At 35.8% G+C, this 13,511-nt stretch overlaps 1 protein-coding gene across 2 annotated transcripts in view; it reads left to right on the top strand.

The window, feature by feature from the left end:
* Positions 1–13,511, top strand: part of Upf2 (UPF2 regulator of nonsense transcripts homolog (yeast)) — a 95,147-nt gene that overhangs the window by 22,540 nt on the left and 59,096 nt on the right. For both annotated transcript variants that reach the window (XM_013513652.1, XM_013513653.1), the window contains exons 5-7: positions 5,563–5,760; positions 8,803–8,952; positions 10,250–10,353. In XM_013513652.1, the coding sequence (XP_013369106.1) occupies positions 5,563–5,760; positions 8,803–8,952; positions 10,250–10,353 (452 nt within the window). The remainder of the gene's footprint in view (positions 1–5,562; positions 5,761–8,802; positions 8,953–10,249; positions 10,354–13,511) is intronic.

Genomic DNA, 13,511 nt, shown 5'->3' with positions numbered 1-13,511 from the left:
TTTCCGGTGAGAAAGCTGCTGTCAATCTTACCTCTGTTCCTATTAATATGATGTGTGTTTCCTGTCTGGTTGCTTTAAGTTTTTTTTTTTTATTATCTCTGATTTCAGGCAACTTAGTATGATGTAACTTGGTGTGTTTTTTGCTTATGTTCCTTATGCTTGAGTTTCATTGTACTTCTTGGATCTGAGTATGTATACTTTGCATCAAATTTGGAAAATCTTGTCTTTATTTCTTCATATATATTCTGTTTGTCTCCTCTCCTACGGGTGCTCACCAACAAGTATATTAGATTGTTTTAAGTCATCCTACAACTCATTGATGCTCTGGCTTTCAGTATTTTTATTCTTCAGAGTTTTTTAATGTGTCATTTGTGAATTGGTTCTAATTGATTGGGATTGTAATCTTTCTTGTATGTCTGGCAGTTTTTCTATTTCTTTGCATGCCCGATCATATCTTACTGGGTTATGACAGATATTTTTGTGTACTTGTAAATACTGAACTTTCTTTTGGGATATGGTCAAGTTACTTTGAAATCATATTTGAGAGGATGTTTTGTTAGGGGAGATCGGGACAGTCTTTAATTTAGAACTAGTCTTCCCTAATACTGAGACAATACCTTTCCTGACTCAACTTGATTTCTTTCGAATTAGAAAATGTTTTCAGTCTTCTTCAGTGCATTCAGGCTGTTCTCGTCCTGCTCGAGCACCTGTCTGAGGACTAACCCCTCTGAATACCTATTTTTTTCAGTCTCAGTAGTGGCTAACCAGTACTCAGGCAACATTGAGAAAGGACCCTCTGTAGATCTTTGAGGCTTGTCTCTATGCTGCTTTCTCCCCTGTAGTACTCTGTCCTGCAAACTCTTGGTAACTGAACTCTTCATTTCTTTGTATTGGGGAGAATGCTAGGCTCTTCCTACCTTCTACCTTACTCAGCTAGGGCTCTTGTGGGCTTAGTATTTTTGTTTGCCCTCTCTCAGGCACTGTTTTTCTGTGCTGCTTGATGTCTAGTATTTGTAAACCTTTGGGGGGCTAGCAATTCTTTTAATTACTCTTAACATCTTTTGTTTTTTGTTTGTTGTTTTTCTTCCAGTACCAGGAATCAAACTCACGACCTTGTGCTTGCCAGGCAGGCACTGTGCTGCTGAGCTAAATCCCCTGCCCCTTGTAATACCTTCTTACATAATTGTGGTATTATTTTTCCTGTTTTGATTGACTTTTTTAGTTTTAGCTGTTATTGTCGTTAAGTATTTTAGTCAGTGCTGAAACAAAATCCCAGAACCTACTTTTTTCTGTGTGTGCATTAGTATTTCTAGGACATTTTCTTAGAAGTAGAATTCTTGGATTTAAAGGGTATATACCTTTTAAATTTCAATATATAATGCTTTTTTTTTTTTTTTTTTTTGCCTTTTTGAGACGGTCTTGCTTTGCAGTTCAGGCTGGCCTTGAGCTCACTTTGTAACCCAGGCTGGTCTCGAACTCACAAAAATCCCCCTGCGTGCTGGAATTACAGATGTGCACCACCATGCCTGGCCTATATTTTCTTTAAAGAAGTTAACATACTACTAACGGTACAAGAATGTTTCCTACCCTTCTGTATTACCGTTGATTTTTAAATTCTGAGATTAAGCATGTTTTCTTTGTTTATTGACTGTTTTATCACAATATTCTTTTCCTTGTGAAATTCCTGTTCAGTCTCCTTCCTGTTATTCTTCAAGTATGTCTTATTTTAATTGTTTTGTAAAAATACTTTGCATATTAAAGAAATTGATTTTTTTTTGTTTGTTTGTTTTTCTCTGGTACTGGGAACCGAACTCACGACCTTGCGCTTGCCAGGCAGGTGCTTTTGCCGCTGAGCTAAATCCCCAGCCCCAGAAATTGATTTTTTTGTATGCCTTGCAAATACTTTCTCCTAATGTTTACTTTAAGTTTTGTAAATTTTTTGCCTCTCAGAGGTTGAATTTCTTTTTATGATTTACTATAAATAATATTTAGATATGTAAAATATTAATTTTTTTTTACATAAAAAATAGTTGTTCTGTTAGATCCAGTCTATTCTCCAAAGTAACCAGTATTAACAGCTTGATAGGACTATGTCTAGACCTTCCCCCCAAAAAATATATATACTCTGCTATTTATATATATAGCTTTCTTGTTAATTTAGGTGAAAGCTGTTTTGTATGACTTCCCTTTTTCTTTCAGTGATGTATTTTTGAGAGCGTCACGAGCTAGTTCATGTAGAAATATGACAATATTACAGTTCCATTCCAGCTGCTGTAACAATTACAAATCGGGTAGTTTATAAACAACAAAAATTTATTATTTGTAATCCTGGAGGCTAGGAAATCCAAGATCAAGATCAAGGCCTTAGCAGGTACCTGGGGAGGGCTTGCTGTCTCCTTTGTAGTAACACTTGTAGCTGTTGGGGAAGGACCAAACAAGCTTTCTGGCACCTCTTTCATTGTTTTGTTTTGTTTTTTTTGCAGGGGTAGGGGGATACTGGCCATTGAACCAAGGGCCTCTTGCTGCTAGGCAGGTGCTCTACTATTGAGCTGCTTTCCTCAGTCCTGGCTCCTCTTTTATAAGGATGTTCATTCTATTCATGAGAGAGCTGTCATACCCAGTCTTCTCTCAAAAGCGCCACCTCTTAATACTACCATGTTGGAGATTAAATTTTAACATGGGACTTTTTGGATGGTTAAAACATTCAGACCATACTAACAGTATATACATGTGATTTGTAACCCTTTATCTTATTGATGGATATTTAGGTTCTTCTCAGTTTTGCTCTGTTATAAACATTGCTACCGTGGGCATTCTTGTAAAGCATGAGATACTGGTTCTTTGAAGGCATCTTGCAGGATAAAGGTTATGCTTATTTTAAATATTGATTGTATTGGTTGGTTTTATCATTGCTGAGACACGGCACCTACTGCCCGCAACTTACAGGAAGAGAGTTTTGATTTGGCTCACTGTTTCAGGGGATTCAGTGCAGGGTCACTTGGCTCCAAGGCAGATCCCTCATGGTAGAAGGGCTTGGTGGAACAAAGACGTTTAATTCATACTAGTCTGGAAACAGAGCCAGGAAACAGTGCCAGAGGGAAGGGACCAGGGACAGAATCTACGCACTAAGGTGAGGCTTTCATGACCCACCCTCATGTACCCAGAAATATGCTTTACTAATTCCCTGGGTCACTTTCAAGTCAATCAAATTAACACAGTTGAGCTTATTCAACACACTGATAAACATTATCCCCACATTAGTCTGTACTCTAGTAACACGTGAGAGTGCTTGCTTCTCCACTATCTTGTCAACATTTGTAAGATTTTCCGTAATCTAAAGGGTCAAAGTAATAGAAGCTTTGCTTTGATTAGGTTTACCCTGATTAGTACTAAGTTTAAGGACCTTTTCCTATGCTCTTTTACCTTCCTGTTTGGAGACTTTATCCACTTTTCCTTTGAAACTTTTGTCTGTATTTATATATAAAACTTTCTGAAAAAATCATTTTTACACTTTTACACAGAATAACTTGTGGCACCAGAAGTGTGGGGTTTTTCCCATACTGAACAATTCTCAGATACCAGTTGAATATTCTAAATTAAACTTAACCCTGATACTGTCTACCTGAAGTTAGCACTAGTTTTCACAACTTACTGAGTCAGTCCTATAAAACTGTTCCCCACTCTTGGTGCCAATTTTAAGACTGAACTGGTAGGCTATACATTCAGGGTTCCAATGATGACTTGCTATGCTAGAAAGACTCAAAGAACTCAGGGGAATAGTTTATGTTCACTTGTTCATTATAAAAGATACTGTAAAGGATATAGATACACAGTTACACGAAGAGGGTTTAGGGAAGTTCTAGGAGCTGTAGCCTAGGTCCCTGTGAAGTTGGGTGGGCAACCTTTCCTGTCCCTAGATGCATTCATTTATCAGCCTGGAACCTGTCAGCTCTCCTTGTTTAAATATTTGTATCAAGCTTAATCCCTATTGCCTACCTTCCTGAGTGTCCTGGGTAAGGCAAGACCTCCAACCCTGTGCTCACTTGGTCTTTCTCACCCTAAATTACTTTAGTAGGATAGTCTCAGGTGGGATTGAATGCAACTTCTTATGAATAACAAAAGCCGTACACATTACTCAAGAAATTTTAAGGGTTTTAGGTGAAAACAACATAACAATACAGACTTATTAGGTCACTAAACCCATTCATAAAAAAGGGATAGCTGATAAATTTACAATTTCTGTTTAATGAAAATATAAACAAGTATAAAAGACAAACTAGAAGATAATAAACCAGGTGTACAGAACCAGGATGAGAAACCACATACGGTCTGGCAAAATTGTGTTGTTGTTTGCAAACTCTGTGTTAGGTGACAATACAGCTGCAGCTGTCTTTTCCTCACACACAGCCATCTTTTCTGAAGTTGTGGGACAAATTAAGTTCATGAGCCGAGGTACCATTGTATATATTTTATTGTACTATGTTCTGTATTTAAGTATTTGTTTCATTGTAGTATTATCAGTATTATCTTCTAGTTTGTCTTTTATACTTGTTTATATTTTCATTAAACAGAAATTGTAAATTTATCAGCTATCCCTTTTTTATGAATGGGTTTAGTGACCTAATAAGTCTGTATTTAAGTACATTTTCTCTAGGGATTACAGGAAATTAGTCAGAAAGTCATTGTTATGTTGTTTTCACTGTCATTTTTCCTAAGTGGTGCTTAATGAATAATCTGATTTTTCTTAGGGTTAATACTAAACTTATTTATAATTCGGATTTGGAGATAAGTACCGTGAGAATAGATAAGTTCATGGATGGTCTCGCGATTATAAAATAGGAAATTAATGTCTCAGTAGTCTGAGTTTATAAATCTATGGTTTATGGAAGAGTAGATTAAATGTATGTGTATATGTATAGCTTTCCACCCTACTAAGAACTACATATTTCATCTTTCTTCTCTTTTTTTCGGTTACTTATCAGTTGAATATCATTGTAGCAATCCACCAAATGTCAAGGATTGTCCTAAAAGAAGGGATGCTTAATTAAGGGCTTGTGATCCATTTTTGAAAATATATGATATATGAGTGACACAAGTGGTAGAAGAGTTGGGAGGTTATACAGAAATGCTTTTTTGTTTAATTTATAAATCAGTTTTTATTTCCAGATTTACCTTTCTTAAAGTACATTTTAGTTAATAAATCTAACAGAAATGCTTTGTGAAGGAGGTGGGCCTTGGAACTGAATGTTTTAGGAATGCTCACATGTAGGTATTCATGTTGGTTTTGAGTTTCATGAAGGTAGACCTGATATATCAGATAGCTACTTAATCTTATATAAATTTAAGAAAACCGTCTTTGTCTTAGGCTAGTATTGAAACATAGTGGCTGGAGTTAAAGATGGTTGTATACTTAGCCCCGAGGCTTACAGACTGAAGAAACTCTTGTTACAACAGTTGAGATTCAGTAACTGTGCAATTGGAAATAAAAAGTATCTTACACTGTCATGCTTTCCATTCTACACCTGAAATGTCATTAACCAACTGTGGCTTGTTTCACTGTAGAGCACGGGCCTGGAATCGACATATTCACACCTGGTAAACCTGGAGATTATGACTTGGAAGGTGGTATATGGGAAGATGAAGATGCTCGGAATTTTTATGAGAACCTCATTGATTTGAAAGCTTTTGTTCCAGCCATCTTGTTTAAAGACAATGAAAAAAGTTATCAGAACAAAGAGTCTAACAAAGATGATGCCAAAGGTAATTCTGGGAAAATAAAACTTAAGTTCTGTAAAAAATCAGCTTTAAAATATGATTTTTAAAATAAGTATGAGCATTTGATTAAATGAATGATAGAATAACATGGAACAGCATTAAAGGTTGGTAACTGACATACCTTTACCAGGGTCAATATAATTTGGTGTGCATCTGCTCAAAACTTCACTTTTCATGTTTTACACTGAATTAATGTGAGATCTTGGCAAAGCGTTAATTTCTCCCACCTCTGTACGGCTCTTTACCTTCAGTATTCTTTCTAGATTAGATCTTGCCAGCTCTTCTTGAGGAAGAGTTTCTTGGAAGAAATCAAGAACTTTGAGGTCTTTCATAGAGTTGGACATGCTGAATGCCACTTAGACCTTGCTTTTCAGATTTCTCATGTCTTCCTGCTACTATTCGAATCTAAGCTGCTATTTTCTCTTTCCTATACTACTTTAGTATCTCCTACTTTAATATCTCCTATTTGTTCACCCTGTGTTTGCTATTGGTTCCTTTGCTTTTTTTTTTTTTTGTATCACAAATCAAACTCAACCTTGCCCTTGCCAGGCAAGTGCCATCCCCCTGAGCTATGTTCCCGACCCAGTCCATTTGCATTCTTAAGAATTCATTTTACTCTCCTAAAGGTTTACATGTACAGTACTTGGAATATAATTTAAAATTGTTAACATTGTCTGTAATACCTGCATAGTTTGTCTCAGGCCTGTCACTCCAACTGTGTCTCCTTAATTTTCTATCCTTTTAAGTCCCAGAAATGGCAGTCTTATATTTTGACCTTCATATATTATTCTGTGTTTGTTTGAAACCTTTCTCCATCATACCCTTATTTGACTTCCTCATGCAGCTTCCTTTGTACTTCCTCATGTACTTCCTCATGCAGGAAGAACAAGTGACTTCCCATTACGGGAGACTCAGACCCAAGCATGCTCTGCCACTGAGCTAAGTCCCCAGCCCGTTCTACTTCATAAAAATTTTGAGACAGGTTCTCACTAAATTGCCCAGGCAGGACTCAGATTTTTTTGTTTGTTTGTTTGTTTGGTGTTGGGAATCAAACTCAGGACCTTGCACTTACCAGGCAGGCGCTTGTGCAACTGAGCTATGTCCCTAGCCCAGAACTCAAATTTGTGATCCTCTTGTGTCAGCCTCTCTCATTGCGAAGTTTCAGCAGTGTATTCCTGTGCCAGATAAAGGTCACATTTTAAGGGTTTTTTTTGAGAATGTTCAGTAGCTTACTGTCGTTCTAAATGTGCATAGCAAATCAGTAAATGCTTTTTTTGATGGGTAGACTCTCAGGAATTTTGGGGAGTGATTATATGCTCCATTTGGGAAGGTTTGTTTTGTTTTGTTTCGTTATCTGTAGTCAACAATTGTATCTCTGGTGTTTAGAACAGTGCCTACCATAGAAAGGGAATTCAGTAAATGATAACTGAATGAAAAGATGAGTGAGAAAGTATGCCTTCAATTTGGAGTCAGCAGAATAAATGCATACTAGTTAGAGCTTTTATTCTCCCAAACATGGTTCACGTAAAAGTGTCAGGAAGACAATTCTGCTTTCCATGTAGAAACTAGAGAGTACAGGATATGAGATACTGTTGAAAAATATAATGGTTTAAGCATAAATTCTTGAACTCTTTTTTTTGTCTTGCTATCTTTTCCTTGTGAAAAATTTTTAACATGAAAGGGTGGTATACTAAACTCATTTATCTGTTAGCCAGTGTTAGCAATTATCAACATTTTGTAGTCTCTTTGAACTAAAGCTTTATTCTTATTTTTAATTTATTCTATTTCTAGCCATTTCCTCATTTAAAAAAATTTTTTTAACTCCTGACATCTAAATTGTAAGGATATTTTCCTATATTGTCTTTTCTGTCTTTCCAGTTTATAATTGCTGCTAAATTAATATTATATCCGATCATATTTAAATGTTATCTCCTGTTACAACCAAGCAAAGATCATACTGCATGAAGGAGCAAGTCTGAAATCCTCTGTCTTGGAGTTTGATGCCTTCTTAATCTGAGACTTCGTTATTTCCCTTTATCTTTACCACAGTTCCATGTAATTTTCTATCCATCTATCTTTCTATCATCTGTTGATCCATACCTTCAGTGAAAAAATTACATACAGAATTGTTCTGGTTTGTGTCTAGATGTCCCTGCAAAGCTTCATGAAGTCACGGGTGTGGAGAGGCTTTTCAGAGGTGGCTGAATCTAGAGTGTGTGATGCTGGGATTAAGGGTGTGTGATCAGTTCACTGATTGGTTTGGCACCGCCCTCATCCCAGCAGCCTAAGTAGAGTATAAAGGGGCAGGCAGATGCTGTTCAGGTCAGTTGTTGACTTTGCTGTTTCCTGCCCACCATGAACTGTTCTCCTCTGCAAAGCCCTAGAACCAGCCAAGTATGGACTGAAACCTCTATAAACTGTGAGCTAAATAAACCTTCCCTTCCTTAACTTCGGGCATCAGGTATTTTGTCTCAGCAACAAGAAAAGTAACTAAGACAAGAACCAAAGGCTTTCTATGCTCTTTGTTCTCAGTGAGCATAATGTATTTTATAAAATCTGAATATATTAAATTTTCACTTAAATTTATTGACAGATACAATTGTAAATTCTCAGACAAGTGATACAGCAATGCAGATTTTACCTTTTTTTTGCAACAGAATTTCAGCTGTGACTTAATTCAGATATACAAAGGTATCTCAGCTCACAAACTCAATTCCCTCAGTGATTCTTATTACAAACCGTATTAGACAAGAACCAAATCCAATTTCCCCTAAGGTCAACATTGAACCTAACCATCAAATTAGATTTGGTTCTTGTCCAACTTGGTTGGGAACCAGATTCGTGGAAAGAATTGAGTTTGTGTGCTGAGGTACCACTTGTAACTGAGGTAACAGTTGTAATTGTTCTTCGTTTTATGTTTTATTTTAATTTTTTCACCATGTGCGAGATCAAACCCAGGGCTTACATATGCTAGCTAAGTGCTCTACCATTGAGCTATACTTCGGTCTCTTGTTCCTTTTTTAACAGAGGCAAAGGAACCTAAGGATAATAAGGAGGTATCAAATCCTGATGATCTGGAACTTGAGCTGGAAAATCTAGAAATTAATGATGACACTTTAGAGTTAGAAGGTGGAGATGAAGCCGAAGATCTTACAAAGAAACTTCTTGATGAACAAGGTAAAGAGCCATTTCACTAATTTTATTTTTTATTTTTTTTACACAAAGCTCTTGCCTAAGAATGTGGATCTTTTCTTTTAATTTTCTATATTTTAATTCTATTTTTTCAGATTTATCACTATTTTAGAATTCGATTTAGAACAAAATATTACTCAGTATTACATGATTAAGCTTTAGTTATCATTTAAGCCTAAATTCTGAACATCTTAAGGTATTTCTTATACTTTTTTGACAGCTTGCTATTGCAGTGTCCTGAATATTTAATTCTGTGACAGAATCTTAGCAAACTTAACATTAAATGTATCTGAAAGTTATTCTAAAATATTTGAAGGATAGAAATACAGCTAGTATATTGGTTTATCTATGTTGCTTTTGTCTATCTTAATAATTGAGTCATGTTTTGTATTTAGTAATAAAAGTATTACATTATTATTGTTCTCCAAATACTTCTGTTTGAATTTGTTCGGATATTTTTGTCTTTTTGAGACAGGATGTCACTATTCAGTTCAGGCTGGCCTTGAGTTCTCTTTATAGCCCAGGCTGGCCTCAAACTCACAACTATCCTCCTGCCTCAGCCTCTTGAGTGCTGGGATTACAGGTGTATACCACCACGCCTAGCTAGGATTCTTTATCAAAAAGATCTCTTTGCCAGTGTTGCTTTTCTGTTGTTGGTTTTGTTTCCTACTGCAGATTCACTTTCCATAAAGAGAGGGTGGGCATGCCCAGAGGCTGCCCCATAGTTAATCATATCAGCTAATGACATTGGAGGAAAAGAGAGTTTCCCTTCCACTGCTTGTGTATACAAGTACCCGCCGGATGACTTTGGCTCATCCTGTGTCATTGCCTACCCATGTAGCCTCGAGGAATGATGGGTGGTGTGCTGTGCTTTGATTGGCAGCATCTACCCCTGTCAGAATCACATGGAATTGGGAGGCTCAGTTCTTCCAGTGTGCAAGAATTGGGAGTACTGTTAATTGAAGAGGATGGGGACTGGAATGCTGAAAAGATAAAAATAATAGATTTAGTTAAAGCTATGTACATTTTACGAGTGAGCTTTTGTGTCTAATGTAAAAGTTTGCCTTTTATAGTTGATACTGGAAGATTATAGTGACTTGAAGTTGTGATTCTAGAGATGCACAAAGTTTCTAGAAACGTTTTTATAAATGTTTAATGCTTTCATGAATACAAAAATAGCTCTGGATAATCTGTTTCCCAAATAATTTATAGTTGGATGCTTTTATTTTGATATGTTTTCTATATACTTTTTAAATCTACTTAAAAACTAATTTTATATTAGAACAAGAGGATGAGGAAGCCAGCACTGGATCTCATCTTAAGCTCATAGTAGATGCTTTCCTCCAGCAGTTGCCCAACTGTGTCAACCGAGATCTGATAGACAAGGTAACCTTATTTTTCTGTAATTACATTCAAGCCTGCGGACTTCATAGTATTCTAATTTGGAATGTCAGTGGTTTTCAGACTACATGAGTTAGAGAATGAGCTATTTTTTTATTTTAAAGAGAAAGAAAAACTTAACAAAGCAACAACAATGAAGACAAAAAAAAAAAAAAAAATAGCAAAAACAATACATGACCTCAAAACAAAATCATAGGAATTAACAGTGGTTGCTACATTACATACTGTTACCTTCAACAAAGTGCTCAATTCACCAGATGTAAGAATGTAAGATTGATCAATCAAAGACAATAACAGGTAATTAAAAAAAAAAAAACATTGGAAATGATACAGAGCTTCACCGTACAAGATGGTAGGAATTCAACAGTGTGAACCATTTTTTTTAAGAGAGTCTTTTATGGGAATCCAACATGAACAGAGATAAAACAAGCTGATCCACAGATGCTTGGCTTAGAATTGGAAGTGGCTTTACAGTCCTGTTGGTTTGGCAGCTTTACCCTTTACATGGGGATCCTTCAATTCGGAAAGTAATGTTTTAGAGGAGAGGCTTTTAAAGGTAGGTCTGTGGATTCCTAGTGGCATCCAAGGCATTTTCAGGGAGTCTGTATCACCTCTCATAGTAACATTCAGATATTGTCCCTCTTCTCACTTTTTTTCCTCACTGTTCTTGATGTTTTAAAAAAATGATGGTAGTAAAGCTGCTAGCATTTTAGCATGAGGGCAGACAGTGGTACCATTGTATTCTTCACTGCCCTACATTTTCAGCTTTTTAAAAATGCCACTTGAATCTCATCGGTAAATCCATAAAAATGAGAGATTTTATTACATTTCAACTGTTGAGTACTCATCTTTTCATTCTGATAAAGTGAGAAGCACTTTGTGTCAGAGAAAAGTACTTGCAAGATAGTTGCTTTGAACATGGAATACCATTTTTATAAGGAGAACTGATGGACAGACAATAGATAATCAGACTTGGATATTTAGCATAGTTTTTCTAAAACAAGTGAGCCCATAGGTTCAAGGAAAACATTGAATGCCAATGATCAAATTTGACTTTTCAACACAAGTCACAATTTTGGAAAATTTATGTCCTCCATCATAAGCTTGATAGCTTCTCAATTCTTTTCTGAAGAAACTTTATTGATGCCACTCTTCTGAGATTTTGTGGTATTAAATAATAAAAATTTTTTAAAAAATGTTTGTGTATGAATCATTCTAAATGACCCATAATAATAATAATAGTAATAATAATAATAATAATTACTGAAGAGGATTTTAAAACTATTCCTTCATTTTCCACCTATGTATGTGTGTGACGTTGTATTTTCTTTGTATACATTTATCTAAATCAACACATTCTAACAGATTGAGTGCATAAAGGAAACCAGCTGTTCTTTAAAAGAATGCTTGTCATTCTCACTAAATTTTTTTCATTTTGAAAAGTGTATTTTTTCTTAAAACATTAAAAAGAGGTTTAATTTCTAATACAGTAAGTTCTATTAGATGCTACCACACAAGGAAATTTTTTCAGGTCCTTAGTAATTTCTAAGAGTGTAAAGGACTCTTGAGACCAACATTGTGAAGAGTTACTTTAGATACCTTTTTCCTTGAAAATGTAAGTAATCTTTTGTTCCTTTTTCTCCATTTTAGTCTTTCTTCAGATAATTTAGATGTATTTTAGTAATTATTCATGTAGTAATCAAATAGATTTAATACTCATTCCAGGATTGGCTCACTTCTAGAGTAATTAGGTCAGTGTGTAGTAGTTTTCAAAAACTTACCGTAGCATTTTTATCTGTTAAGTTGTATCTTCTGCCAAGTGTAACAGAAACTGCTTTTAGGCAATTGGTTAATTTCATTTTTGTAAGTTTTGAATGTGAATGAGTCTGTCCCTAACTAAATTGGTATAGTCTATTGGCTATAAACAGAAGATGAAAGAGATACCATGATTATCCCACTCACCTCTACCCCACATTTTAACCAACATAAAAGTTGCAGGTGGAGAAGGATCTAATCAGTTACATTTTATATTGTATTAGTACCATTTATTATTGTTATAAATGTCAGGTCAGACTAGTGAAATGTGTCCTTTAATCTCCAATTTGGTATTAAGAGCTGTTACCAATAGTGACCATATCATTAATTCTGAATTAGCTGTCTGAGAGCCAGGTGAAAAACAGAAGACCACTTTCTTCCTTTTGGACCCCAGTGGCTTCCTTGTGAAAGGAATTTTTTCCAAATATATTGGCAGAGGTCCCAAAAGTATGTAAGAACTTGGTAGAAAAGCCTAAGAATTGTTGGAATTCAGTAGGTAAGATATTTAATTTTAAAATACAAAAATATTCTTAGTTTTTATTTTATTTTATTTTATTTGGTCTTTTTGGGACAGGCTCTCACTGTGCAGTTCAGGCTGGCCTTGAGCTCACTTTGTAACCCAGGCTGGTCTCAAACTCCTTACGATCCTCCTGCCTCAGCCTCTCCTGAGTGCTGGGATTACAGGCGTGCACTGCCGTGCCCATCTAGAAACATCCTTAGAAATGATCTGGGTCATTGCTGAAATCCTGAAAAGATTATTCTAGTCTCTCATTTTATGGCTATGATGTTAAAAAGCTTTCCAAGATTACATAGAATCATAACATGACCCAAACATCTTGATTTTATCTACGTATACGTTGTGCTGTATGTCTATATAAATTCATTGGTAATTTTTTCTTTCTTTCTTTTTTTTTTTTTTTTTTTGAGACAGGGTCTTGCTATGTAGTCCAGGCTGACCTGGAGCTCCTTATAGTATATTCTCCTATCTCATCTTCCATGTGCTGGGATTACAGACACACACTTCCATAACTGGCCTGTTGTAGTTTTTAAAATGTGAATTGGATTTGGTTTTGCCTTAAATCGTGGGAACTTCCCAGCACTTGGGGAGCTGAAGCAGGGTAGTCATTGCATGTCCCAGCCTGGGCTACAAAGTAAGCTCAAAGCTTGAACTGTATAGTGAGACCCTGTCACAAAAAGACCGTCCCGCCAAAAAGAACCCAGAACATAGCTTGTACTAAAAGAATAAAAGAATTTATTTGTTCACCGACTTCATGTGTTCCTGCCAATCAAGATTCTTTATAGACTCTAAATTCTAAATAATCAGTTTT

This window comes from Chinchilla lanigera, unplaced genomic scaffold (genome assembly GCF_000276665.1).
Source record: "Chinchilla lanigera isolate Chin_1 unplaced genomic scaffold, ChiLan1.0 scaffold00020, whole genome shotgun sequence".
NCBI classification, from domain to species: Eukaryota; Metazoa; Chordata; class Mammalia; order Rodentia; family Chinchillidae; genus Chinchilla; species Chinchilla lanigera.
The sequence above is the reverse complement of the archived record's forward strand: the minus strand, read 5'-3'. Positions and strand labels throughout refer to the sequence as shown.